General features: G+C 58.1%; 3 protein-coding genes across 6 annotated transcripts in view; 1 reads left to right on the forward strand and 2 right to left on the reverse strand.

Moving 5' to 3' along the window:
- The window catches only part of ADORA1 (adenosine A1 receptor), a 36261-nt gene extending 31428 nt beyond the window's left edge, over positions 1–4833 (forward strand). For all 3 annotated transcript variants that reach the window (XM_047841093.1, XM_047841092.1, XM_047841091.1), the window contains exon 3: positions 124–4833. In XM_047841093.1, the coding sequence (XP_047697049.1) occupies positions 124–763 (640 nt within the window). In that variant the 3' untranslated portion in view covers positions 764–4833. The remainder of the gene's footprint in view (positions 1–123) is intronic.
- MYBPH (myosin binding protein H) lies at positions 804–10830 on the reverse strand. Its single transcript, XM_053447908.1, is given in 15 exon segments — positions 804–943; positions 3571–3643; positions 3645–3758; positions 3884–4020; positions 5260–5419; positions 6016–6155; positions 6346–6437; positions 6439–6525; positions 6725–6729; positions 6912–7000; positions 9446–9566; positions 9568–9617; positions 10369–10503; positions 10621–10651; positions 10654–10830. Coding segments are annotated over 15 exon segments (1551 nt in total).
- A 3073-nt stretch (positions 10831–13903) lies between these two features.
- Positions 13904–23104, reverse strand: CHI3L1 (chitinase 3 like 1). 2 transcript variants are annotated; one of them, XM_047841345.1, is made up of 10 exons: positions 22971–23104; positions 22670–22699; positions 21296–21497; positions 20746–20802; positions 19975–20125; positions 18548–18669; positions 17084–17207; positions 16190–16372; positions 14792–14908; positions 13904–14553 (listed from the first exon to the last, which is right to left on the reverse strand). In XM_047841345.1, exons 1-10 carry the CDS (start codon positions 22993–22995, stop codon positions 14413–14415), a joined length of 1152 nt encoding a protein of 383 aa, XP_047697301.1. In that variant the 5' UTR covers positions 22996–23104; the 3' UTR covers positions 13904–14412. The 2 variants fall into 2 exon arrangements, with proteins under 2 accessions (XP_047697301.1, XP_047697302.1); XM_047841346.1 differs by having other exon boundaries at positions 22941–23044.
- Between the last annotated feature and the right edge of the window lie 528 nt (positions 23105–23632).

Genomic DNA, 23632 nt, shown 5'->3' on the forward strand with positions numbered 1-23632 from the left:
AGACCGGCACCTCCCCCCTCACTGGGTCCTGGCTGGGGCGGGAGCCTCCTTCTGGGGCCCCGTAGGGGCTGATGGAGCCTGGTGAGAGTGGGGGGACTCACACTCTGCCCTCCCGTTCCCCAGGTACAAGACGGTGGTGACTCCCCGGAGGGCGGCGGTGGCCATCGCCGGCTGCTGGATCCTCTCCTTCGTGGTGGGCCTGACACCCCTGTTCGGCTGGAACAAGCTGGGGGAGGTGGAGCGGGCCTGGGCGGCCAACGGCAGCGAGGGTGAGCCCGTGATTGAGTGCGAGTTTGAGAAGGTCATCAGCATGGAGTACATGGTCTACTTCAACTTCTTCGTCTGGGTGCTGCCCCCCCTGCTGCTCATGGTCCTTATCTACCTGGAGGTCTTCTACCTGATCCGCAAACAGCTCAACAAGAAGGTGTCGGCCTCCTCTGGCGACCCACAGAAGTACTATGGGAAGGAGCTGAAGATCGCCAAGTCGCTGGCCCTCATCCTCTTCCTCTTCGCCCTCAGCTGGCTGCCCCTGCACATCCTTAACTGCATCACCCTCTTCTGCCCTTCCTGTCAGAAGCCCAGCATCCTCATCTACGTCGCCATCTTCCTCACGCATGGCAACTCAGCCATGAACCCCATCGTCTACGCCTTCCGCATCCAGAAGTTCCGGGTCACCTTCCTTAAGATTTGGAACGACCATTTCCGCTGTCGGCCCGCACCCCCTGTTGATGAGGACCCCCCGGAAGAGGGGCCCCACGACTAGACTCCACCTACTGCGTCTGCCTGCCCCCATCAGGGGCATCTCAGCCCAGTCCCACCTCCCCACCGGTCCCACTCCCTGAGCCTTTCTGGCGGGGCTGTGGGGTGTGGGTGCCCTGCACCTTGGGTTCTGGAGGAGGTTTGGCAGGGGGGCCGTCCATGGATGGGGAAGGAGCCAGGTAACCTGAGGGGAGGAGGAAAGTGGCTTGAAACTCCCCACCTGTGTGACCATCCCACAGGCAGCCCGGTGCTTCAGGCTGGACGGACCTGGGGAGACTGAGGCTGCAAAGGGGCCACGTGGGCTGGAGGGCAAGCTTGGGCTCCCATGGCAGTTCGGGGAGCCTGCTTATCTCTGGTGGTGGTCATGCAACCCTGGGACCAAGCCTACGGAAAGGAGAGGATCCCCTCCAACGTGGATGGAGAGAAAGAAACTGGGCTTCATGGCCCTGCTTTCTCTCCTGTTCTGTAGGAGAAGGTGGCAGAGCCACGGAGGGGCGGGAATCAAGGAGCCTCCGTCCCAGCCTCCCGGGACCCTGAGCTCCCAGCTTTGCTGGGCGTCAGGGTACCTGCCCTCCTTGCCCTGGGGAGCCCAGGTTTATATCTGGGAGAAGCAGAAACGGCGGATCCAGAAATCATCCCCAACCTTTGCTTTATTCTCCACCAACCCCCGGACCCTGGGTAGAGGCTCCAAGCCCCCTGGAGCTGGTGTAGAGTTGATGTGCAGGCCTCATGCAGCCACCAGGTGGCAGCACTGAGCCATTGTTCTTGCCCTGAGTGTCCCAAGGTGGAGCCTCGAGTGTACCCGTCCGTCATCTGGGCCAACCAGCTCCACTAGCCCCTGGTGATGGCCTGGACTCCCCTAAGTGACATCCATCTCTGCTCTTTCTGGGCCAGATGGAGAGGAGAGCCCCAGACGTGCCAACTCGAGGGCGCATTCTGCCTGCCTGGGGAGGAGGGGACCAAGGGAAAGTGCTGAGGTTGGGCACTCCTGGGATGCCATGGACCAGGCTGGAACAGGCCGGGGGAGACCACAGTCCTGAGAGTAAGGGAAGGGAGGTCTTGCTGGCACTTAGATACCCTCAGTATCCCTGGCACCTAGCACAGTTTTCAGGGGCTTGGGGCTCTGTTGCACAGTCTAGGCTTTAGAGCATCCGGGGAAGGGTCCACCCTCTGCCAAACTCGGGCGCCCCGTGTGTGGAGGGAGGGGGGCAGGGTTCTGAGCGTGGACAGCAACTCCAGGCCTTGAGTCCAGGCCCTTCCCTTTCTCAGAGGTAGGATGTTCCCTGGCTCCCAAGGAGGGCCACCTGACTAATAAAAGACTGTGAACCTTGATGGAGAGCACACCCCTGGCTACCCACCCCACCCCCCAACCATCTGAGGGCAATAGACAACCTGAGCACAGAGGAGCAATGGGGGGGGGGAGGTGGGGATGGGGAGGAAGCAGGGAGAGGGGAGATACAGAGGCGTTCAGAGCAAGGAGGGTTCCAGAGAAGAGGGTGTCTGTTCACGTAGTTAGGCTGTAGGCATAGCAAACCCTGACTGTGAAAGCGAGATCCTAAAAAAAGCTCATGTCTGGAACTCTCCACCCTCCCATGACATCCTGAGTCCCCTCCCACTGGAACCTTCTTCAGGATGTCGTACGTGGAGACCCCCTCACGGTGACACATCAACCCCCCCCCTCACTGGGACACAGCGCCTCCCCCATCACAACGATGCTCGTGGTCACAGAGGCCCCCGCACACACACCTTTATTTGAGCGCTTCTCGCCCAGACTGCAGCTCTCTGCAGGGGCACTCCAATCTCTGCACTTTCCAGGCCCCCTCACATGCCCGGGGAGACTGGCCTGGGGCCCGCCAGGCCTACTTCTAGCTCCTGGGCTCCAGCCTCTCGGGGAGGAGGCTAGGCAGGTACCAGGGAGCAAAGCCATCCGCTGTCACAGAAGTGGGGGTCTGGGGCATCTGTGGAGCTTGATGCTGAGCCTGGTGGCCCCAACCCCCCCAGGTCTGCAGCACCTGGCGGAGGACACGTTTCATGAGCCCTGCTGTTAGGCAGGGCTGGGGCTCCACCTGCCCTCTGAAGAGGAGAGACAGGGCGCAGGGCACAGGGACATAGCCCCTCTCTTTCCTTCCCAGGCCTCCTGCCCCAGGGGCCCCATGTCCAGCTCTGACCTCTGCCTCTGAGGCTCCAGGAAACTTCCCTGCCTGTCCAGAGCCTCGGAACCCCCTGGGGAGGGAAGGTGGGGCATAGGTCATTGCCCCCACATTGCTGCCAAGGAAGTGCCCTGGTCTAAGGGCACGCAGAGCCAAGGCTAGACCCCTGTCTCGGGTGCACATTGCCTGACGCTGCAGGTTTGTACCCAGAGCTGACCACCACCTTCCCCTCTCACCCCCACCCCCTGCTCTGGCCTCTGACCCCAGAGACAGCGGGTCCAGACATTTGCCATTCTCATCACAGCCTCCTGTCGCTCTTCAGTGCGTGGCTGAGGCCGGAAGAGATGCCGCAGTTAGAGTGGGGGAGGGGGACAGCTGCAGGGGCCCCGAGTTGGGGGCAGCGGGACAAGAGGGGCTCAGGGCTACACCCCTTCACCCCAGTCAATGGATCAGTCTGAGTGGCAGACTCTGTTACCTCCTTTCCCTACACCGGGCCAACCTCCCACTTGGAAAATCCTTCTGTCAGCCAGACCTCTCCATCTTTACCACCCCTCTGTCTTGCCTTGATGTCCAGCACCCAGCCTCATCTAGCCCAGCAGGAGAGGCGGTGGCTTCTCCTCTTCTCCTGTCCTTGGAGACAGGACCCTCCTCGTAACCTTACCTTTGACCTCCAGCCGGCAGGCCACAGATGCCTCCCCTAGCACACTGATGGCCTTGCAGGTGTAGAGCCCGGAGATCAAAGGGGCTGGGCTTCCGGATCTCCAGGGTGCAGACACCTTGCTCAGAGAGGGCGTGGTATTTGGGGTCACCCTGGATGTCCATTTTGGTTTTCATCCAGATTATCTTGGGCTAGGGGAGCGTCGAGAGCAGAGGAGGGCTGGGATGGGCTTTGAAGGAGCTGCCTGCGTAGATTCAAGCCACTGCCCCGCCCGCCCCCACCCCCACCAGGACATAGCAGGGCTTCACCCCTTCACCTTGGGCAGTGCTCGGACCCTGCAGAAGAGCTGAGTGCTGTAGCCCGGGGTGGAGGTGTGGTCAGCCAGGGGCTGGGTAAACGAAGGGGCTTCTGAGAAGTCTTGCTCGACAAACCCTTTAGGCTTGGCAACGATATCTGGGTTCGGGAGAGAAAGGGGGGCAAATTCGAGGTTATAGGAGTAGACCTCTTAGAACTAACCCCATCCATTTTCCTAAAGTAATCACGATAGCTTACACTTAGGCAGCTCATTTAATCTGCATCGTGTCCCTCTGCCAGCGTGAGTGTGTTATCCCCATTTGAAAGATGGGAAACTGAGGCCTTCATGGATGCGTGTCTTGCCTGATATCACTTCGTGAGTCTGGGGTTTAAAGGGTAGAAAATTACACGAGGACCATGGCTCTCTGATCAGAGAGCTGCCGGTCTGGAGAAGGATCTTAGCATCACAAGGGCAGGCGACAAGCCATTTCATGGCTGCCGTGGAATGAAGGAGCTCTGTGGCAGGGTCCCACGCTCCTGTGATCTTGGAAGCCAGGGGTGGCCAACGTGTGGGAACGTAGAACCTGAATGCCTCAAAGCGGCAGAGGAAAGCTGGGACCACGGCTGGGCGGGTCAGCGAGGGGACCGAGAGGGGAATGGGCAGGAAGACTGGATAGAGGAGAAGCTCTTGGCTGAGGCTGGGGACCTACAACCCAGAGATACCATATTTCATTTCTGTTGGTCTTGGGAGACCTGACTGGCTTTCCTTTTTTAAACAAACATTTCTTCCTAATTCTGTGTAGCTCGGGCCGGAGTTGAAAAGAGTGTGCCTTCCCAAGCCCACACAGACTCTGCATGGGGGTGGGGGGAGCTGGAGGTCACAGGGCGACAGGGAGAAAGGGCTTGGCATCTCACATTTGACTCAAGCAGGCCGGGTGCCTGTGTGGAGACAGTAAATACCCCTGTCTTTCTTATCCGTCTCTGTGGTGTTGTATTAGGGTTGCGAGGTTTGTGTTTTAGCAAACTCACTGGACAATACCCGCCCACGCGCTCTGCCCTTCAGAGCAGTTCTCTTGGGACACTGCACATTAGCCCCAGTGACTGCTACGATGCCGGCAGCCACCAGCAACGGCAGAATAAGTGCACAGCCTCCCCAGGGGCGCATCTCGTCTGTTCCGATGTGTTTGTTAAAATCAATCAACTGCATGCATTTCTTTACAGCCGCTCGTGGGAACGCGTGAGTGCGTGCAGAGCTGTGGCAGGGGTGAGGCGAGGGAAGCCAACGTCCCGGCTCGCGGCCCCCACCAGAAGCCCGCAGGGAGGGACGCTGACACGCCAGGAAAGGCCGAGCCCGGCAGTCAGGCCTGGTTTGGTGTCTGCTCCCAGGCCCAGACCCACCTGCCTTCCGGATCCGGGCTGGCTCCTTGGTGACGGCGGCCAAGGTGCTGAGTCCACACAGGTTCTCCGAGAAGACCCGAAAGGAGTAGGCGTTTCCCACGATGAGGTCAGAGACAGTGCAGGTGGTCGGGTGGTAGCGCTCCGGCACCGTGAACCATTGCTGCGGGAACCCCAGCCCTGTCGTCCTCCCCTCTGACCCCTGCTCTTGCCCCCCGGCTCACCCTGCGGTCCCTTCCTCCTTGGGGCTCATTCCATACCCTTTCCCTGGGGGCTGAACCATCCAGCTTTGGGAGAAGGGGTCCCTGGGTCACTCAGATGATCTCTCTGGGGTCCTCAGAGAATTCTGGATTTTTACCACTCCAGGGGTGGCCTGAGGACGTGCAAACTCACAGTCACCTGGGAACTCCTTGGAAGTGCAGGATCTCAGTCCCCACCCCAGAGCCACTGAGTTAAAATCTGCATTTTAGCGAGATTCCCAGGTGATTCGTAGGCATAATTACATTTCCAGAAGCACTGCTCTAGACCTTGCAGGGCCTCAGAGAGTCTCACACACACACACACACACACACACATACTCCTTGCAGTCTTCAGGAGGAAACTGAGGCCCAAGGAGGACAGGGATCTTGCTAAAATCCACACGAGGAGTCAGGTTAGCGGCAGTTAGACTAGGACTTGGTCCCTGGACTCTTGGAGGGCTGGGCCTTCCTGGCCACCTTGGCCACTTCCCCCACCCCACTCGGCTCCAACAGGCCTCACCCCTGTCTTTTTGTCTGCCTTCTGCACCACGTAGCCCAGGAGCTCTGTGTTGCCTGGGTCCTGGGGCAGTGTCCACTCAAGGGCAACGTCGTAGCCCCAGACGTCCAGGAGCCAGACGCTGCTGGGGGGCCCAGGTTTCTCTGCGGGACCAGAGTGTAAAGAGGAAGTGAGAGGGGAAGGCTGGGCTTGCCACAACCCCCCCCCCCCCCCCCAGCCAGGATCTGGCTCCTGTCACAGTCTCTGGTCTGATTCCTTCAGCTGTCAGCTCTGGGGTAGGAGGTGGGGTATCTGGACCCCCAGCAAGTCAACTCTGCCTCCCCTGACCCGTACCAACCACCAGGATGTCAATGGCTGCCCTGGCCTCTGAATCTTCGAGATGCACAGTGAGCTCGTAGCGGCCTGAGTCGGAGCGCTGGGCCGAGGACGGAGTCCTGGTCCCCAGTGCACACGTGCACTCGCTGGCTGTCCAGGGCGTGGCCACTGTGGGTCCAAGAGGCCTGAGGCTTGGGACTCCTCCAGAAGGGAGGAGCTTTCGGGGCGGGTGCAGGAGGCTCCAGCACCCCCATACCCACTCAAGTCCAGGGATCCCTGGAGCCGTGCCCAGGGGAACCGGCTTCATCAGCCCTTCCCAGGAACGGCACCAGAAGTTGGAGACACACGTGCTGCTCACAGCCTCGTTCTCCAGGTGTCCAGCCAGCCCTGGGACCACCCGCCCTGTCCACAGGCTGGAGAGTCGCAAGAGTCCCGTGTACGACAGAGGGAGGGTGAAGCTATCGTGGTGGGTCTTAGGCCAACCTTCATGGGGATCCTGACATCCCCTGGGCTTCTCTGACACATCTCAGATGGGGGCCCTGATTTCCGTCCAGGTCGTTATCCTGGGCAGGAGCCACACCTACCTGGAAGGGGATTTGCAGACTGACGGTCTCTCCCACCTGGCGGATGTAGGTCTGACAAAGATGGCAGGGGACGCGGATCTTGGGGGCCTCTGCGTCAAAGCGAGAGTGTAGGCTTAGCCCAGCAATAGGGTTGCTGGTTGGAGGCTACTGTGGCGGGGGTAGGAGACAACTGGTGAGGGTCACTGGCTGGCCAGGAGGGCTCCGAGGGGTGTTCTGGGGCTGCCTCCTTGGTGGGCAAGGCAAAGCTCACTGCTGGAGATCCATGGGCCCATATTCCCTAAGGTGCCTGGGGAATTGAGAGCCAGGAGGTTCCAGGAGGGCAGGGCCTCCATGGTGTGAAACAGTAGGCATCCCGGGCACTCCCTTGGTGCCCTGACCTTGTCAGGCTGGGATTTGCCCTGCAGCCCAGGCATTCCTGGGCTCCAGATGGGGCCTGGCGGGCTCCTTAGCTCCCCCTAGTGGCGAATCAGGTGTGGCACCTGTTGGCCTTCATTCCCAGGAAAGGCGTCAATGTCATCTTCCTCCGAATCCAGCACCTTCCTTCCATTCCACACCAGCCATGGGCCTCCAGAGAAGCCCCTCTGAAATCGATTTGCTCACTTCTCTGTCTCGAGGCCACATGGGAGGATTAGGAGCTTTCCCTTCTTAAATGAGGCCGGAGCAGACATACCCCCTTCTTTCTCCGTCACCCCTCTCACTGCCTTTCAGTCTTACAATTGGGAAATCCTTCCTGAAATCTTATTTCAGTCCCATGCCAGGGCAGGGAGCCACCTTCCTGACCGTCACCTAATCGGGTACAACCGCTAAAGCCACTGGGCATTCCAAGGGAGCCTGCAGCGGCCCCTGCCGTTGTACCCCCTGGGCGGGGCAGCAGTGGTGGTGGTCGGGGGGCCCTCAGCAGGAAACAGGTGGCAGCAGTTGGTGGGTGGCACACAGGCTGGAGGGGGAGGAGACGGTGGGAAGGAACACTGTGTCTCCGCGGATTAGCTGTGCAGGCACTTGGCTCTGGGAGCCTAAGGAGCAGAATGCTCCAGGGGCAGCTGCAGGGGGCCAGGAATGCTTGGCAGCTCCAGGTGGCTAAGAAGGGACAGCTGAGCAGCTGAGGATTCTGGACAAGGTCCCCACCCTGCCCTGCCCAGGAGGAGGGCCTGGCTGGTCCCTCTTTGTTCACGGCCTCCCCTCCCTCTTCTCTCCAGGAAATCCCCCCCTCGCTTGCCAGAGGAATGTTAATGGAGTCGTGGGTGCTGAGTGTGGCTGGCTCCTTCAGTGTCGTGCCTTGGAGCAGAGGGCCCAGGACCTGCACCCTCTCCGAGTCTGAGCTCCATGGGGCAGGTCCAGGAGCCTCCCAGCCAGGAGGGCTTCCTGGCACCTCCAGGCTAGAGTCAACGTGTCCATACTGTGGCTGCTAGGGCAGGGCCATGTCTCACACTCAGAGGATGGGAAGGTCCCAGAGAAGACTCCCTGATGCTTGGTGGCACGTGAACGGTCTTGTGTGGGAGTCAGGCTCTGGGATTGCTGCTATTGGGCTGGGTGACCTCGAGGGAGTCCCTGGGCTCCTTGGGACCTGCTTGGCTTAGATGGACCAGCCGTGACAGTCTAGGATTCTGATCTCACCAGCCCCGTGGCCCCACATCTCTTGGGCCTTGAAGTCGAGAAGTATTTCCTTGAATCCAAACTTGACCCCTCCTGTGGCCATGAAGCTCACTCCTTTTTGGAGGGCTTGTCCAGAACTGTGGGGGAACACTGTCCCCCTGTGGGTGTGGGGGAACAAGAAGGAAGGCCACCTGCTGGCCTGTGTCTCTCTTCACCCTGGGCCCTGGGCTGTCCCCAGAGACCTCGGATCAGACCAAATGACTCACTGCCATTAACAGACTGAAACCTGAGCAGCTCTGGGAGGGGAGCAAGGGTAGGCTTGAGGCTAATGCACCCTGCAAATAGAAATCTTAGCAAGGGGACAGCAGCTGGCCTCCTAGGTCCCCAGTACACCGCTGTCCTCTGGGGATGGAGAAAACTTCCCAGGCCTTCTGCAGGCTCTCGTCTTCTTCCCACTGGGGACATGGTGGGATAAGAGGCAAGCGAAGACTTCTCTCGGTTACAAAACCTTTGGGAAGATTGGAACCCAGGCCATAGGACAAGATCAGAAAATGGGCAGAAAATGAGCTTGCGTGGCTGCTGGAGGGGCTCAGATTAGATAGGAGGAAGAACAGGATGGCTCCTAGCATTGGGACCCTGAGGCAGGTGACTTGGGGAACTTGAGCTTTCAGTTCGGGGGGTCAGGGAGCCCTTCCCCCCCAACGCTTGGGGGCCGGGCCACTCAGGGAAATAGCGTCTTTGACCTCCAGAGGCTTGCTGCTGAGGAACCTGGAACTTTCTTAAGGCAAGCTGGTGATAGCACGTGGCTTGTGCTCGTGAGGGTGGGATGGGGGGGAGAAGATGGTCCTGTTTCCTTGGCCTGATGGCCTCAGTTTTCCTACCCATTGGATGAGGTGCCTGGGAAGGGCTCGGGGAGCAGGAGACGAAAGGGTGGGCCTTACCGATCATCTTCTGGATGTGGACAGGCTGCCCTAGCACAGCTGGTGGGCCGGCCCCCGCAGAGCTCACTGCAGCCACACGCAGGAAGAATTGGTCTCCCGGAGCCAGGTTCTGCACGGTCGGTCGGCTGGGTCACCATCATGGGCCGGGCATTCATGGGCACCCCCTCAGAGGCTGTGGCAAATGGGGAGCAGGCAAGGCCCCCGCTTCATGGCCATGGTCATCCTTCTCAGAGGGGCTTTCCTTTTCCTTGGTGATCTGGGGAAGTTGACCTCCCTCTCTGAGCCTCATTTCTTCCTTGCTCCCCTTCCCTGACTTGTCAAATGGCATCAAACACCCCTGGTGTTCGAGCCCTGGAATGGTGGCCAGAAAAGCCCAGAGAGGGTTGGACACACTTGCCACGTCATGCAGCAATGTAGGGGCAAAGGCAGAAGCCAGGCTGAACTTGGCCACTGTGGAGGTGAACGGCACAGAGGCAGCAGGAATCGGGCCATTGCCCTGGTCCCCCGTTTCTCCTCACGGTCTCCTGCTCTCAACTGTCCCCTACTCCCTGCTTTTCTGGTCCCCACCTCCGGCTCGCCCTCCCCCAGCAGGGCCCTCTGCGACTCAGCATCTCCTTCCCTTCTCAGCAGAGCAGCACCCGAGGGACCCCTACCCTTCTATCTGATACTTGCTCAGAGGCTCCCTGGAGCTGGAGGACAGGGGGTCTCCCGAGGTCATTTGGACCCCCCCCTGCCTCAGAGGTACATGGAGTGAGCACGAAGTGGGTAGGTGAGTGGGTTGAGGGGACCACTTGCACTTCATCCTTCTGTATCTAGCCGCCCCCCCACCCCAGACTGGCCCAGCTGCAGGGTCTGGGGGCTTGTCCCTCCTACCCCCCAGCCCACCACCCCTGGGTGTACGCAGGGCTTAGCCCAGAGCTCACCTCCCTCTCGGCAGAGCTCTAGCGCATAGCCCTGGAGCCCCAGCCGCCCTAGCCTCTCTGGGGGCTCCCAGCTCACGGTCACTGAGCTGTCGCTCACATCCTCCAAGGCCAGCAGAAGCGGGGCCCTGGGGATGTCTGGGAGAGAAGTAGGGAGAGACGAAGAGGCCTGTGGTGGAGAGCTCTCCTCGCTCCCTTCCATTCCCTGCCATTCCCTCCCTGCTTCCCTCCTCCACCTGCCCCGTCTCTTGTCACCTTCATTTGGAGGTGCAGGTTTAGTGGCTGCGGGGGTGTGGGGGCCGGTGCCTGAGGGGCGGGCTCCTATGGTGCGGGAGCCTACTCTTCCCCAGCAGACTCCGATGCTGCCGTTTCTCCAGAAGGCTCTGCACTGGGTGCCTTGGCAGACTCAGAGGCTGTTTCCTCCGGACCACAGGCGAGGGCCTTCGAGGTGGCTTTTTCTGTCATTGCTGCGCCGGCTGAGGGGTCAGGCTGGAGTGTGCAGGGGTCAGCAGGGGTAGGTCTGGACCTCCAGGATGCCTGGGACACCTAGGCCCAGGCTTATATAGTCAGGGGCTGCCCCACCCCCAGCCAATGATGATTCCCAGCTGTGGGGTCAGGTCAGGTGGGAGGACTGGTGGGGTGGGGAGACGCCTAGGCCAGGAATAGCTCTGGGGGAGGAACTGCAGGGTCCCTTGAGGCGCGCACTACCTCATCCATCGCTCTGATCGGACCTCGGCGGCCAGGGTGCTGGTGGCCAGATGGCAGGAGGGCGCAGATGGGTGAGATGGGACGTTGCCTCTGGAGGTTGTGCCAGGGGTCAGGGCAGTGGGAACAAGAGCTCCCATCTGGAGAAGGAACCCAGATCGGGTATTGTGTTTGGCCTGTGGAGCCACGTGTACCCAGAGCTTCTCAACCTGGGTGCTGGGACCCAGACAGCCTGAAACAGCCCTCCCTGGGGAGCCCTGCCAGCTTTGCCCTGGGATTCCACACTCCCCTTGGCCTCACATTCCCTGGGCATTCTCACTTGTGCTGTGTGAGGCTGAGGGTTCTAGAGAGGGAAGGAACTGAGATGCCCAAGGTGGGGCTAGTTGGAGGAAAGTCTTCCAGAAATGGGACCCTGGGAAGGGGGTCGAAGGCTTCTGGCCACTGCTTCTGCTGGAGAGGCTGGAGAGGACACCGTCTCCGCGATCTCTGCTCGGGGCCTCAGTTTCCCCATGTAGTACAGAGAGCCCTGTGACAGTCCCCTAGCCCTTGGGAACGAGATAAAGTCACGAGGCAGAGCTGGAAGAGACCCTGGAGGAGGACAGCACTCTGAAACTTCTAGACTCTTGGCAGCAGGGCATGGGCACGGGCATTTGCAGTGGGGGCGATGAGGCAGCTGCAACCAAATGTCTAGTCATTGATTCATCCATCCAATAAAACATTAAGATTGGTAATCATTTAATAAGCCTGAAAATACCACGTGCCTGGGAGAAGGGGAAGCAACAGGAACCGTCATGGCTCGTGGGAGCGGAGATCGAAGAAATCCCTTCGGAAAAAGCGAGACAGTATCTAGTAAAAGTGGACAATGGGCTTATCTGTGACCTGTAGTGACACCCCTGTAGTGACACCTTCACGCACGTACCCCCAGAGACACGCACGAAAACATTCACAGCAATCTTATTTGTAATAGCCCGCGCCTGGTGAAAACGGCTGTCCCTCAATAGCGGAATGCATTGCTATTACATCATCACACAGCATCACGGGGCACAGGGGTGCGCCTGTAATCAATCCAAAATACGGAAGGAAATGAACAAACTTCAGCTGCGTGGACGATCTCACAGACATAATGGCGAACGAAAGGAGGAAGGCTCGCGGAACGGGGAGATCCCGTCCGCGTTCAGTTCAAAGGCAGGAAACCCCAGGCTCTCTTTCTCGAGGGGCTTCCGTAGGTGGTGAGGCCGCAGAGGAAAACAGGGGCAGTCAGGACAGGTGCCTCGAGGCAGAGGGCCGGGGAGGTATGTGATGGTGGAGTTTCAGGAGCACTACTGAGGTCTCACTTCCTGTCCTGGGTGGTGGGTACGCAGGTTTTCACTAGTTACTAATTCTTTACATTAAACGAATACATTTTATGCACCTTTAAAAATATTTTGTTTAATGTTTATTTATTTTTGAGAGAGAGAGAGAGGCAGAATGTGAGCAGGGGAGGGGCAGAGAGAGAGGGAGACACAGAATCCGAAGCAGGCTCCAGGCTCTGAGCTGCCAGCACGGAGCCCGATGCGGGGCCTGAACTCAGAGACTGTGAGATCATGACCTGAGCCGAAGTCAGACGCTTAACTGACTGAGCCACCCAGGCACCCCTTATGCACTCTTTAGCATGTACGATAAATCCCGTAATTTAAAAATAAATACAGGTGTCATTTATTTAGGGCCCTCAGCCATATGCATGCTCTCCCCCTAGCCGGGGCTGACCATACAGGAGTGGGGCCGCCTTTCACGGCTGGCTGTCTTCTTTGGGGAGTGGCAGCGGAGGGTCTGGAGAGCCTCGGGGTCCAGCCCTGCCTGGGTGCCTGTGTCCTCTACCAGGTGACTCAGCGTCCTGCCAGGCAGGGGGCGGGCCCTGGAGACCCGATCCCCATCCCTGGCCTCTGACTCTGCAGCTATAAGTGAATGTGACTAACTCTGCAGGCCCCTGAGTCAGCCCTTCGGAGCCTGTCCCGGACTGGGGGAATGGTGGCTCTAGGAAGGAGGAGGGGGGTTGGCTGCCCCGGAGGGTTTTCAAAGACCCTTGTTTGAGGGGGTGGGCGAGGGGCAGGGATTGAGGGTGCCTGGCCCCCCTCTCCAGCGATGAAATGCCAGGTAACCCCCTCCCCCCATTAACTCCGGCCAAGTTCTCATTTTCTTTGCCTTTAGCAGGGCTGTGACCTTGGGATCAGTTGCATTGGCCCAGCTCCAGCTCGTTCAGATTTGAAGGTGGCCAGTAGGTACTTCTTTCCCTACACCTCTAACCCGTGTCACAAACCACTAGGCCAAGTCACAAATAGTTCCCTCCAAACAGGAAGGAATCCACACATAATTCTCTTTGACTTTGGAGTGTACATCTGGACTCTTGGGTAGAAGGCATGCCTGGGGCCCTGGGAATGCTGATGAGGGCATTTCTACCTCATAAAGGCTGGAAGACTGGCTTGTCTTCTGAGCCCATCACATCTCATCTATATTCCTATCCCATCTGCCTGCCACCTGCTGTCCCTGGTCAGCCTGAGCAGAGGAACCTTGGTCTCTGCTTGGGTTGAGGGCCGCGTGTGTCCTAAGTGGGGAAGACAATATTTGAACGGCCATCAGCCCTCTTGGGTTAAGTCCACAGCAGATAGATCTGCAGAGGCTGGCCTTCTTTGGGGACCCTCTGGAGCCCGGTGGAGGCCAGGGTAGCCTCACCTCCTACAAGCTCAGGGCCCCCAAGCCTGAAAGAAACGAATCTAGCCAGAAGAGATAGGGGAGGGGAGCCCAGGGAGGGTCCCACCGGGCCACAAAGAGAGACTGAAGCTGTACCAACACACCATTAAACTCTGGTGATTTATTGAGCAGCCGCTGGGCAATTAGGAAAGGGAAGTAGGAGGGGAGACCTAACATTCCTGGGTGCAGGTTTCAAGTTGGGCTTCGCTGAGGGTGTAATTACTGTGGCCGCTCCTTTGAGAGTGACGTTTGGCTCCTCGGTGGTAGAGTTGGCCAAAATGGGGTCCTTTGGCAAGGAGGCTTGGGGGTAAGGGAGTTGGAGAAGTCCCCGTGTGTGGGGCTGGGGTCATTGAGCATTTTCATAAAGCAGCAGGTGTGTGCTGTCCCCATGGCTTACACTGTGCTGGCCCCCAGGCCTTACCTGCCCGTGGCCCTGCCTCTACCTGCTTGTCCACTAGAGCTGAGCTCAGATGGCTTCACTGTGGCTCTCTTCGTGGGGTCCAAGGGAGGGAGACTGAGGCTTAGTCGGGGACTCAGAAGGGTGGGCGATCCGGCTCCCGGCCGGCTGGAGCCAAGGGGAGGGGCAGCCCTGCCCCACCGTGGGCAGGACAAGGGCTAAGCCGCAGCGAGCGCATCCTTGATGGCAGTGGTGAGAGGGAAGGGCAGACCCCGGCCACAGAAGGACCCCCGGAAGTCATCCAGATCCACAGCCCACACCATGGCGCCAGCCAGCTGCCTGCTCCTCAGGTACTGAACCTGGAAAGGAAGACCCAGAGTGGGCGGAGCTGGGTTCCCTGGGCTAGAGTGTGTATGGGGGGAACGTGCCGCCTAGGCCCCTCCCCAGGGAAGGAAAACGGCAGGTGCCTCAGACCTGACCGTCCCCCCCCACCTCAATAACCCAGCTCCACCCTCAGTGCAGGAGCCCTGACTCTGGCCGCTTGGAGAAGGGGTTCCCTCTCCCTCTTCATCCCGGGGCACGGCCTTGAGGACCTACCTTGTTTTTGACGCTCTCCTGGTCATCGTACCCCACCCACTGGTTGCCCTTGGTGGCATAGGGGACCTTCTGGGCAGAGAGTCTATGGACTGCGGCTCCCTTGAGGAAGTCACAGATCTGAGCAGAAAACAGGGCAGGGGTGGCATGGGGAGCTGTGTGAGACTTCGCAGGTCACCGAGGAGATGCCATTCTCCAAATCTCTTTCAGCCCCTTGCTTCATCCTGCTGACTACATCTGTCCCCAGCACTGCCCCCCCCAGCTCAGATTGCAGTCTTCATGCAAATTTATGTAAAGCAGATGCAAATGTCCTACGGTTCTGTGGGTGCTGTGGCCTGAGGGCATTAAAGGGACTCTGGTTTGCTTCTGGTATTTTTTTGAATATACTTTATTGTCAAATTGGCGACCACACAGTGAGTACAGTGTGCTCTTGGTTTGGGGGGTAGATTCCCGTGATTCATCGCTTACATGCAACACCCAGTGCTCGTCCCAACAACTGCCCTCCTCGATGCCCATCACCCACTTTCCCCTCTGCCCCGCTCTCCGATCCACCCTCAGTTTGTTCTCTGTATTTGAGTCTCTTATGCTTTGCCTCCCTCCCTCTCTGTTTGTAACTACTTTTTTTCCCCCTTCCTTTCCCCCATGGGATGCGAACTGGTGGAGCCGCTCTGGAAAACAGTGTGGAGGTTCCTCAAAAAACTAAAAACAGAACTAGCCTAAGACCCACTAAGAGGTTTACGAGGAATTTACCCAAGGGATACAGGAGTGCTGATGCATAGGGGCACATGTCCCCCAATGTTTATAGCAGCACTTTCAACAATAGTCAAATGATGGAAAGAGCCTGAATGTCCATCCACTGACGAATGGATAAAGAAGATGTGGTTTATAGATACGATGGGATACTGCTTGGCGATGAGAAAGAATGAAATTCGGCCATTTGCAGCAACGTGGATGGAACCGGAGGGTGTTATGCTGAGTGAAATAAGTCAGTCAGAGAAAGAGAGATATCGTGGAACTTGCTTCTGGTATATCTTAAACGGGGATCTGGGAAATGATGGGTTGACACTAAGGACTGGCTCGAGGCTGTACAGAGGGGCAGAGGCTGGGGCAAAACAAAGAACCTGGCTTTTAGCCACCGCTCTCTTCCGGGCTGGGAGGAAAACTCCGACTCGGTGGCCAGAGGAGTATCTGGGAGGTTAGCGGTGCAGACCCGCTGTGCCTTCAGGAGACGTAGTACCAAGAGGCCTGACTCCCCCCTTCCTCCTCCTCAGGGTGCAGTGTTCGATTGAACGTGTTTTTATTCCCAAAGGAGCGAATGGGGGGGGGGGCGGTGAGGTGGGAAGCTCACCTTCCCCAGGGCCTCTGGGAGTGTGGGGATCTTACCTTCTCCCTCGTGCATACCTCATAGTAGGCCAGGATCCCTTCCTCCTTGGTGAACTGGCCTGGTAATCCGGGCCCGGAGATTGGGGCTCCCACACCCGTCTCGGAGGAGGCCAGAGTGAAACTCCTCCCGAAGGCGGGGATGCCCATCACCAGCTTATTGGCTGGGGCCCCCAGCCTCAACATGTAGCCCACGGCGTAGTCCTGGCAGGGGGGAGGAGGGGAGGGCATGAGCAGTTAGGGGAACTGGCAGTGCAGGACAGGTGAGATCATACAATTGCCGGTGCCGCCTTGACGGGCCGAGCTCCAGGTCTGCCCTGCATCTGGGATTCCCTTCCTTCCGGGAACTGATAATACCAGTCTAAAATGCATTTTGTAGGGACGCCTGGGTGGCTCGGTCTGCTGGGCACCTGACTCTTGGTTTCGATTCAGTTCATGATCTCACGGTTCCCGGGAGGGAGCCCCCGGTCAGCACTGCGCTGACATCGCGGAGCCTGCTTGGGACTCTCTCTCCCTCTCTCTGCCTCTCCCCTGCTCATTCTCGTTCTCTCTCTCTCTCACACACACACACACACACAATACATAAACATTGAAAAATGCATTCTGTAGTTTCATTCTCAAAAAAATTGTCTTAGGTATAGGAAGGGATTATTACTATTTGGCAGCCAATCAGATGATCAGCTCAGGTTACAGAGCAAGCGAAAGGTTATTCTAGACTAGACTCCTGCCTCCTCCGTTCCGGAGCCGTGGAGAACTCACAGACTTCGCGCCTTAATTTCCTCATCTGCAGGGTGGGCCCCATAACGCCTCCCTTGCAGGAATTCCTGAGGTGCACAGGCTTGGTGTGTGAGCCCTGGCAGGTGACAGGTGTCTGTGGTCCCTTCCTGGCTGGCCACCCTCCTTCCAGGCACTCACGACATTGTTGAATCTGTCAGCACTTTTCTCCTCCGGGCCTCGGAACAGGGGGCTATGATGTCCTGTGGTCTGACGCCAGGCTCCGTGAAAGTCATAGCTCATAACGCTGATGAAGTCCAGGTGTCTGGGGAAGAGAGGTCAGAGGGCGAGGCAGGAAATTAGAAAGGCATCCATCGGCCCAGCGCGTCGTGAACAAGGGGAGGCAGGAGACAGGCCGTTAACCCAAAGCCCCGTAGGGAACCTGTGATCCACTGTCCAGGCCTAAACCAAAGCCCCGTAGGGAACCTGTGATCCACTGTCCAGGCCGCAAAACCACTTCCCCTGTGCCGCGCCCCCGGGGGGTGGGCTCAGAGCCCCACAAGTGCATTTAAGGAAAGAATGCAACTCTTCTGTCATGCCCCCGGCACACATTTGGGAACTGGCTCTATCCTGCCTCCTGCCCTCCACGTCTGCCGCATTCATCTTAGTGAGAGCAGATTAAAAGCGGCATTGAGGGGCGCCTGGGTGGCTCAGTCGGTTAAGCGTCCGACTTCAGCTCAGGTCACGATCTCGCGGTCCGTGAGTTCGAGCCCCGCGTCGGGCTCTGGGCTGATGGCTCAGAGCCTGGAGCCTGTTTCCAATTCTGTGTCTCCCTCTCTCTCTGCCCCTCCCCCATTCATGCTCTGTCTCTCTCTGTCTCAAAAATAAATAAAACGTTAAAAAAAATTTTTTTTAAAGCGGCATCAACAGACAGCCTGGTGGGGACGGAGCTGGACCAAAGGACACGCTGGGGTGGGGAGGGAGGGTTACACGCACGTGGGTGAGAGGGACCACAGGTAGGTTGTGTGAATATAAGCCTCAGATGTTCGGGGCAAATGGTTGAGAACCGCCTAGTTCCTACCTCCTAAACGATCAACGTAAACACCGCATCTACACCTCCCCAAATTCTACAGATTCTAAAAAGTCACAGTAAAGAACCTTCGTTCTTTATTCCCAGGTTTCTTAAGCTCCATGTCTTTGTTCCACTGCGACATCAGCCCCGCTGGGCAGTGAGCTGCTCATTCTCACATGCATCAGGGGGCAGGGGGAGGAGGAGGGATGCACAGAGCGGGGGTCGCCCGTGTGTGTGCAAACACACGGAGGCGGTGCAGAAAGGCACAGTTTTCTTGCCGCGGTCCGGCATCTCCAGTGACCAGCACTCTGTGGAGAAAAGCCTGGTGTGGAGGAAACGTCCCTCAGTGGCTGGCCGGTTGGCATATCATTTCCTACTTCCTTTTCCACAAATACCTTCATAGAAACTCTCCCAACTGGTTAGCACAATCCCCCCAGGGACTACTATGCCCCCATTTGACAGATGGGAAGACCGAGGCGCAGAGAGGGGAAGTGACTTGCTCAAGAGCACACATCAAATGTGTGGAAGAACGGGGACTAGAAATCCAGTCTTCCGACTTTACGAGGAGCGCTGGGGCGGGGCGGGGGACTCACGGGGATATCTGGGCGATGTCATAGCCGTTGTCGATGGCAACCTTCCCTGCAGACACGGCTGCGCTGAGCAGGAGCTGTTCTGCTCCCCTCTGGGCTTCCCTTGCAAACTCAGCCTTCATTTCCTGGTTGGGAGAGATGCAGGGGAGTGAAAGGGGCCCCGGCTGTGTGAGAGGGAGCCTGGTGAGAGAGACAGAGGTCCCTGAGCATGTCATTGGCTTTCCCCATCTGCTGGGCTCCCCAACCTGACAGGGCTTTGGTGGAAATGATAAAGCAACCAATGGGGGAGCCCAAGCTCCCCCATCCTTCTCCTAAAAAAACCTGTTTGGACCAATCACATCCCCACACCCCACGGATACCCATCGACACTCAGTCGCTCCCTGTCCTAGAGGGACCATGAGGACAGACGGTGATCCTAGTTGGCCCACAGGTCAGGTTGGAAGAAATTTGCTTTGCGGTCTGTTTTGTTCAAGCCAGTATGTGAGACGACAAGATTGAAGTGGTCTTTAAATGTACATTTAGGGGCGCCTGGGTGGCACAGTCGGTTGAGCGTCCGACTTCAGCCAGGTCACGATCTCGCGGTCCGTGAGTTCGAGCCCCGCGTCGGGCTCTGGGCTGATGGCTCAGAGCCTGGAGCCTGTTTCCGATTCTGTGTCTCCCTCTCTCTCTGCCCCTCCCCCGTTCATGCTCTGTCTCTCTCTGTCCCAAAAATAAATAAACGTTGAAAAAAAAATTTAAATGTACATTTAGTGGTCTTTAAAATTAAAATTATAGTGGTACTGTGGACAATTTATTTAAAAAAATTTTTTTGGTTACTGTTTATTCACTTTTTGAGAGACAGAGACAGAGTGTGAGCAGGGCACGGGGCAGAGAGAGAGGGAGACACAGAATCGGAAGCAGGCTCCAGGCTCTGAGCTGTCAGCACGGAGCCTGACATGGGGCTTGAACCCATAAACTGTGAGATCATGACCCGAGCCGAAGTCGGACGCTTAACCGACTGAGACACCCAGGCACCCCTTGTGGACAATTTATTTAGGTGATCACTCTGTCCCTGAGGTAGTGGAGATGCTTGGGCTGCTGTCAGATTGGCCAAGTGTCCCCAATGCGGGGCATGCTGGGTAGCGGGCATCATCAGTTTGGGACCAAACAGTGGACGATGATGCCGCCCCACTAAGTGGGTGCCTGGCCTCCTGCCTCGGAGGACCCCAGCCCACCTCCCATCGTGTTAATAAGATGTCTTCCTTGCTGTGTAAGATCTTGGGGCACAGGCCAGTTCGTCTTTCCCATCCCAGGACTCCATGGCCAGGAGGTGTCAGGCCCTCTCTGCCCGCCCTCAGGAGGCCAGCAGCTAAAGACCGCTCCCGCCCACCCCCCCCCCCCCACGCTCAGGTCCCCAACGTCCCCACCCCTCTCCCCGACCCCACCAGTACCTTGACCAGGGTGGTGAAGTAGGGCTTGTCTCTCCGCCCAGGGTGGAGCCAGGCCAGGTCCAGCCCATCAAAGCCATGGGTTCGCAGAAATGGCGGCACCGATTTGATGAAAGTCCGACGACTCTGGGTCGTGGAGGCTATTTTGGAAAATCTAGGACCCAAATCACCCCAGTAGAGGGCTCAGTACCGACGTGCTGGGAGCCTTGGCCGTCAGGAGGGATTTCTGAGGCACGGGCAGCCGCGGGCCTGGGCCCCACAAGCTCTAGAAGGGCATGGCTGGGACGGAACCCCGCTCCAGGCATCTCAGAGACAGCTTCTGTAGTGTCATTTTTGAAAAAATTGTCATACGAGCCAAGCCACTTTGGAAAGGTCATAACCCGCACCTCAGTTTCCTCCTCCGTGAAGTGGGGATCCTGACCCTCTTTCACAGTGCTGCCGCGGGGATTTCCTGTGACCATGGCTGGATGGGTTGCCCGACATGTAGCGATCACTCTTTACGTGGCAGCCAGTAGGGCCACGTCCCCCCTCCTTTTTAAGCCCTGCTCCAACCCTACCCACCCCAGGGAGTCCTCCCAGGCTGTCAGCACTCCGTGTGACCCTCTGCGGGGCCCTCTCCCTCTCTGAGCTCTGGTTTCTTGGCTATACGTGGGGTGGGCGCCTGACAATCTTTTAGGCCTAACCGGTCTGGAGCCCCCGTGACCCCGTAGAGTGGGTGGGGAGACCTATGCCTCCTCACCCCCATTCCATCATCCTTTGGGGGATGGGTCTTACCTTTGAGAACCAAAGCTCCATCCGCCCACAGACAGAAGGGTCTTCAGGTTGGGGTTCCTGTGGGGAGCAGGGAGGCGGGGGGGCCAGCGTGGAGTGAGGTTGTCGCGACACCGGCTGGCCCCTGTTTGGGAGGCTGTCACAGGCTTCTAGCTTAGGTGGGATGCCTTTCCAACCCTGAGAATCAGGATTCTAAGAGGCATAGACCTTGTGGCAGTCACTCTGAGGTACACTGCCCATTTTTGTTCCCCTGAGTGGGGAAGCCGGGATATGGCAAAATAGAGTCATGAGTATTTTCCGTGCTTCCTGGAGAAGCACCCCCAGTGGGGGAGAGGGCTCCCCTCAGCCCGCCTTCCAGAGCCTGCCTCTGTCGTCGCCAGATATGGCCCAACACGTGCCCTCATCGCCTGCTCCCTTGGAAGCCCAGGCCCTCCCACTCCCCACCCCGGGCCCCGGGGGCCCTCATCCATCCTCCCGAGCAGAGGCACCCTGCCCTGGGACCAGCCAGCCCCGCCCTACATCTCCCTCCTTTCCTGGCAGCCTGTGGCCCGACCTGTCCTTGAGCGTGTTCAGCGTGTCATAGAGAGTGACATCATTCCACTCCCAGGTGTCGATCTGATCGTTGCTGATGTTGGCAAAGCTGTAGATGACGTGGGTGCAGAGGAAGGGGTCGATGGCATCTGGGAAGCAGCTCCCATCACCCTCCCGGTACTGGGACCAGCTGGTGTAGTAGCAGACCAGTTTGTACGCAGAACCTGAAGACGGAGCCCGGGGTGGCGCCCGAGCCAGGACTGAGCCAGGGGGCCTCTGGCTGAGCCCCGCCCCGAGCACCGATGGGGCACTGGGCGCTGGGGCCGAGATGTGAGCAAACAGAATTCTAAATGCAAGGGGCTGGCTCGGTTCCCTCTGCCTCTGATGAAAATGAGGCCGATTCTGAAAATGCTTTGACCAGATTAAATGCCGTGGATGAATATCCTGTAGACTTAGGACACGGCACTGCGTGCACTGAGGGTAGAGGCTGATGAATAAAGGTAAAATAGGGCTCGGTGCAAGTAAAGAAGGCTTCCTGGAGGCAGTGGCTTGGAAGGAGAGGAGGGACCCAGCCCAAGACGGCAGGTTCAGAAGACCCTGGCCCTCAGGGTGGAGCCTCGCAGATCCTGCAGCGTCATTGATCAGGGCCGCTCTGGCCCGTTTCTTCTCTGCCTTCTTGCGGGAGTGTCCCTAACTTGTCACCCACCCAGAATGGAGGTCCCCAGGCCCCCTCAGCCTGTCCCCCAAACTGGGGCACAATCACAACGGGCCAGGAAGTTCTTCTCCTCGTTCTAAGTCCTCCTGCTGAAGAGTAGGCCTTTTCTGCCCTCTTGGTTATGGAGGAAGAACCGTGGGCACTCCCCCGTGCTGCTTACCGGGCCCATGGGTGGTGCTCACCAGGCCGTGAGTCCAGGCCTTCATCGGACCCGAGCCTTTGAAGGGTTTTTATTTTGAAAATTTTCCAATACACAGAAAAATACAGAAGAAGAGTGTAATAAACATCCATATGCTTATCACCTTGGTTTAACAAATGCTCATATTCCCGAGCCATTTGAATCACAGAAGACAGTGGGAAGGGCTCCCCTCTGCCAAGACTTCATCCACATCACCCTCATCAGACCCCTGTCTCCCGTGACTTGAAAGAGGGGTTACTGGGGCGCCTGGGTGGCGCAGTCGGTTAAGCGTCCGACTTCAGCCAGGTCACAATCTCGCGGTCCGGGAGTTCGAGCCCCGCGTCAGGCTCTGGGCTGATGGCTCGGAGCCTGGAGCCTGTTTCCGATGCTGTGTCTCCCTCTCTCTCTGCCCCTCCCCCGTTCATGCTCTGTCTCTCTCTGTCCCAAAAATAAATAAACGTTGAAAAAAAAATTAAAAAAAAAAAAAAAGAGGGATTACTTACAGCTCTGGAGCAGCACCAGGACCGCAAAGCCTGAAGGGAAATCCAGAGTCAGACCCCCTGTGAGTACATCCTGCCCTTCCTTTCTGCTCACTGCCCCCCCCTTCCAGACAATCTAGCGGTTAACACCACTTGCCCTGGTGCCTCCTCCTCCTCTTCTTCCTCCTCCCCCTCCTCCTTCCCTCCCCCCACCCCCACCTCCAGCAGGTAGGAGGCCAGCCTCTCTGTGCAGTGGCTCTGTGGGCGATCTCTGGCTCTCAGCCTGAAAACGCACAAGCAGAACAGCCTTGACCAGCCCAGAGACCTGTCTGAGCCGCCCTCAGAACCATCCTGGCTGCAGCAGAGAGGGGCACCGTGTGGCCAATTCCGGTGCCCTCAGCTCCTGGTGTCCAGCTGCTTAGATAGGGCTTCTTTCCCACACCTTGCACTTCCTTTTTATTCCCACTCCACTCCCACGAGCTCCAAAACGTCCCATTTATGGGAAGTGACCCGTGTGGAGGAAGAGGAACTACTGTGGCTGGGACTCGCAGGGGAGGAGCGCTGTGGGCTGCCAGAGGAAGATTGAGAAATCTTGGAGAGTTTTGAAAACTCGGGCCAGGTCTTCAGGAGGCATGTGCCACCCACTGGGTGATGGTCTGGTGACTCCTGGGTGAGTGACCCAGCCTTATTCCCAGAGACCTGCCTCCCTTGCCTTCTGCCCACCCCACCCCACCCCCACCTTTCTGCCGGCAGCCTCTGCCCCTTTGCATCGCCAGCCCTCCGTCCAGGCCCCTGGCCGGGTGGAAACTGGGCACAGTGAGTTCTGTAACCCGCAGCACCCCAAACAAGGCTGTAATTTCTTTTCTCCCCAGGCCAGCAGCATCCTGCCTGACCTGCTCCCCACGCAGGCTTTCTGTCTCCAAGCCTGTTTCCCGCAGCCTGGCCTGTGAGTCAGGTGAGGCTCAGACAGCCTTCTAGCGATTGATG

This window comes from Prionailurus viverrinus, chromosome F1 (assembly GCF_022837055.1).
Source record: "Prionailurus viverrinus isolate Anna chromosome F1, UM_Priviv_1.0, whole genome shotgun sequence".
In the NCBI taxonomy this organism is placed as follows: Eukaryota; Metazoa; Chordata; class Mammalia; order Carnivora; family Felidae; genus Prionailurus; species Prionailurus viverrinus.